This window comes from Ips typographus, unplaced genomic scaffold (genome assembly GCF_016097725.1).
Source record: "Ips typographus isolate SLU unplaced genomic scaffold, UJ_Ityp_2.0 IpsContig77, whole genome shotgun sequence".
In the NCBI taxonomy this organism is placed as follows: domain Eukaryota; kingdom Metazoa; phylum Arthropoda; class Insecta; order Coleoptera; family Curculionidae; genus Ips; species Ips typographus.
In genome coordinates this window covers 14232-18000 of record NW_028098580.1, presented here as the reverse complement: position 1 = coordinate 18000, position 3769 = coordinate 14232, and the positions used below count along the sequence as shown (strand labels likewise).

General features: G+C 39.1%; 1 protein-coding gene across 1 annotated transcript; it reads right to left on the bottom strand.

Annotated features, from left to right (window-relative positions):
- Positions 1 to 2151: 2151 nt before the first annotated feature.
- LOC145739931 (uncharacterized) lies at positions 2152 to 3510 on the bottom strand. Its single transcript, XM_081995263.1, is given in 3 exon segments — positions 2152 to 2938; positions 2941 to 3100; positions 3161 to 3510. Coding segments are annotated over 3 exon segments (1263 nt in total). The 3' UTR covers positions 2152 to 2185.
- Positions 3511 to 3769: the final 259 nt, after the last annotated feature.

Genomic DNA, 3769 nt, shown 5'->3' with positions numbered 1-3769 from the left:
TCTTGTTTAGGAATAGTTTTGTTTCCGTCTGCTGTTATAGTAGGAGAGTTGTCTTTAATTTGGTGGTTTGTTAAAAGTAGCTGGTTTTTTGTGGCGTTTGGTGTCAGTCTCCATTTGTAGAACCACAGCATGGTCTTGTCTGTCAGTATTTGCAGCTTCTCTGCAGCTTTTGTTGTAGTTTTGTCATGCACCACTAGTGTAGTGTCATCAGCGTATTGTAGTATGTAATCATGTTTGTTAATGTAATTTTTGTCATGTAATTCGTGGTTGTAAATGTCATGGCAATATATATTGTAAAGAAATGGCGATAGAGGGGACCCTTGTGGCAAACCTTGTTCAGGAGTGAAAGGAAAGGAAAGGGAGTTGTTTATGCGTATTTCTAGTTGTCTGCTTTGCAGTAAGTTTTTGATAGTATATAGTAAGTATTCCGGTGTATTCAGTTTGTGCAGTTTGTATAAGAGTCCTTTGTGCCATACGCTGTCAAAGGCTTTGTTTATGTCCATAAAGAGACATGCCTTCTTGTTTTCAAGGTGTGTTGTTTGTATGTTATTTGTCAGTATAAACAGCGGGTGTATAGTTGAATGTTTGGGCTTAAAACCGAACTGGTATGGTGGTACGTGTTGTCCAATTAGTCGTTGTAATCTAGTTTTAATAATGTTTTCGTATATTTTGCTCAGTACTGGTAGTAATGTAATAGGTCTGTAATTTTGAGTCTCCGTATGGTCTAAACCGGTTTTTGGAATGGGTATTATTATACCCGTTTTCCAACTATTTGGCAGAGTATTAGTTCTAATGCATTTGTTGAATAAGCTTAGTAAGGTTTTGTGCGTTTGTGGAGTAAGGTTTTTTAGAACTTTGCTTTTAATATTGTCTTTGCCCGGTGCAGTGTTTTTGATTTGTGTCATTGCTTCGTCGAATTCTGTTTCTGTGATAAGTTCATTTGCAAAGTCTACATTAGTGTCAAAATAGTTGTTATACCAGTCATTTATTCTAGTCAAGTTTTGATGGTCAAAGTTAGGATGGGTAGAAAATGCGAAAGCCCTTTGAAAGTGCTGGGCGAATGCGTCCGCTTTTTCTTTGTCTGTGTACAGCTCTGTTCCATTTTCTTTTATGGTGCCGATGTTGTGGTTTTTTTTATATTGTGAAAGTTTTTTAATTTTTTGCCAGTACGTTTTGCCTGCGTCTTGTTCAATTTCTTGGCATGCTTCTAACCATTTGTCTTGTTTGTATTGGTCTATTAGTGTTTTGACGTTTCTGTTGAGTTCGTTTAATTTTATTTTCAATTCGTCATCCTGCGTGAGTGAGTATAGTCTGTACAGTTCCCTTTTGCGTTTAATTAGACTTAAAATGAATTTGGGCAAAGTATGTTGGTAGAAACTGTTTTTTGTGCGAGGTGAAAACTTTTCTATGGCTGTTGTTAGTTGTTTCTGTATGTTTTCCAAGGAACAAGTTTCCGCATTTGATTGAATATAGTCATGTACGTATTGTTTTACTTTTTGTACGTCTGTTTTATTTAAGTTTAGTTTTTGAGTGTTAGTTGATGCAGTCAACGGTTGTGTTTGTTGAAGGTCTAGGTCAAATGTTATAGCCAAGTGGTCTGACCCGAGTTCGTTTGTCAGATTTACATTATTTATCACATTAGCCAGATTGGCTGTGTGAAGTAATAAGTCCGGAGTTGAGTCCGGATTTCCTGGCATTAAAAATGTTGGTGGTGTTTGCTTCTTTATAAAGTCTGAGTTGTCCAGAAATTTATTGAGTTGAGTCGTCTTGTTTCGATTGAGGTTGAAGTCTCCAATAAGGATAGAATATTTGTAAAGGCAAGCTTTGGTTAGAATGTTTTGTTCTATGTTGGAGTGTGGATGAATGTATACTAAAAAAACATGAATAACGTCTTGTTGATAGGGAATGGTAAAGTGGAGGCAGTCGTTTAATGGATTGTTAAGGGATGGTGGATTTGCTTTCCCTAATTTAACTTTAGGTCTGAGTAGTACCGTAGCACCTCCTCTAGCGTTTTGAGCTATATTGCCATGTTTACAGATATATAGCCAGTCTCTGTATGTCGTAATTTGTCCCGGTTTGGTTTTGGTCTCTACGAACATGCAGCCGTCAGCGTCGTTTCGTTCTATGTAATTATAAATAAGATGTTTTTTGTGATTTAATCCGTTGATGTTGGCGTATATAAGTCTTAGATTGAATGTTCTATATTAGTAATTGTTTGTCTTAGTTGGTCAAGGGGTTCAGTCGGGGAGGTTCTGTCGGGCGATAACATATCAATCATCAAAATATACATATGGTTTCCGAAGAAGACCACTGAAGTGTCCACATTGAAATCTTCAATAAACCGCTTACGCAGTTTCTTGATTAGTTCTTCTCTGTTATTGTTCTCTGTCTTGTTTAGTTGGTGTTTGTATTTGTTTATTATGTGGTCGTGTGTTGTAATAGGTGTATGAACTCGGCTGTGTGCCGTGACTGAATTGGACACTTCAGCTGTCCTCTTGTTAAGACATTTCACCTTCACGTTCGGAATACCTTCGATGGGAGCAGTGGGTCGTTTGGGACACTTCATGCTCCAGGCAGCATGATCGTCCGAGTTGCAGGTTGCACACCTGACTGGTAGAGGAGAAGTGCACGCACTCGTTGGATGAGAGCCCTGGCATCTGTTGCACTTCAAAGGCTTCCTGCAATCCTCCGAACGGTGGTCGTAAGCGTTACATTTGCTGCAGGGTGCAGGAATAGGTGGTGGAGGTTTGCTTTCTATTATCCTGAAGATGCACCCCAGAAAGTGCACAAACCTATTTGCCATCAGAAGCTCGTATGTTGAATGGTCTCCAGTTATCAGTCGAATCATAAGCGTGGGCGCCCCTCTTTGTCTCGATATGATTCTTTTACAGAATCTTATTTGAGGGTAAATACTCTTCAAGTGGTCAGAAAACATTTCTTGTCCGTAATGTCAAGATCGACACCCGTGGCGACCGCAGAATACGATGGTGTGATGTTTCGGTTGGTGGTTGTTGTTGGTGATGACGTATTGTTGCTTTTTTGGACTTTGAACGATGTTATTATGCCACGTTGTTTGAGAAGCTCAAGAGATTTGGTTGTTGTTTCCTCATCGTTGGTTTTAATAAGGAAATTCGATTCTTGTTTTACTATAATGTCCTTATTAGATTTGTTGATTTCTTCCCATATGACGGCAAGTTGCACTCTCGTTAGAGTTGGTGGTGAGGTGACGTAAAACGCCAATTTAAATGTTGGGTTCCTAAATAGGTTGTTGGTCATAACTATTGATGAAGGAGGGGGTGAAGTTTGAGTGGAGGTTTTTTCCCTGTTGTTTGTAGCTCGTGTTGCAGGTTTATCTAAAGCCGGTCTTTTAAGGTCCTGAGTAGGGGTTGTAGGGTTTGACGATGAGGGGGTAGAGTTTGGTTTCCTCCCCCTTTTTTTAGTTTTCGGCTTTGTAAAGCCATCGTCCTGGGAGACCAAGTCCGACTCGGACTGCGAACTCCCAGGGTACATGCTATTTTTGCACGAACCCTGTATATCCCAACAGTGCCGTGTTTAAATAGTTAGAATTCCTTTCTATTGCTAAGCAGATATCAGTAAAAAAAAAATTGTTTTGATTCGCTCGCACTAGCACGTCCGTTCACTATCAAGGCAGCGACAAGACTCATGTCGATTATATAATGAGAAAATTCGCAAAAAAAGTTGGATTCTTAACAAGGATTGGGAAAAATTTGTCAATGAGTACAAAATTAATGTTGTATAATGCCATTGC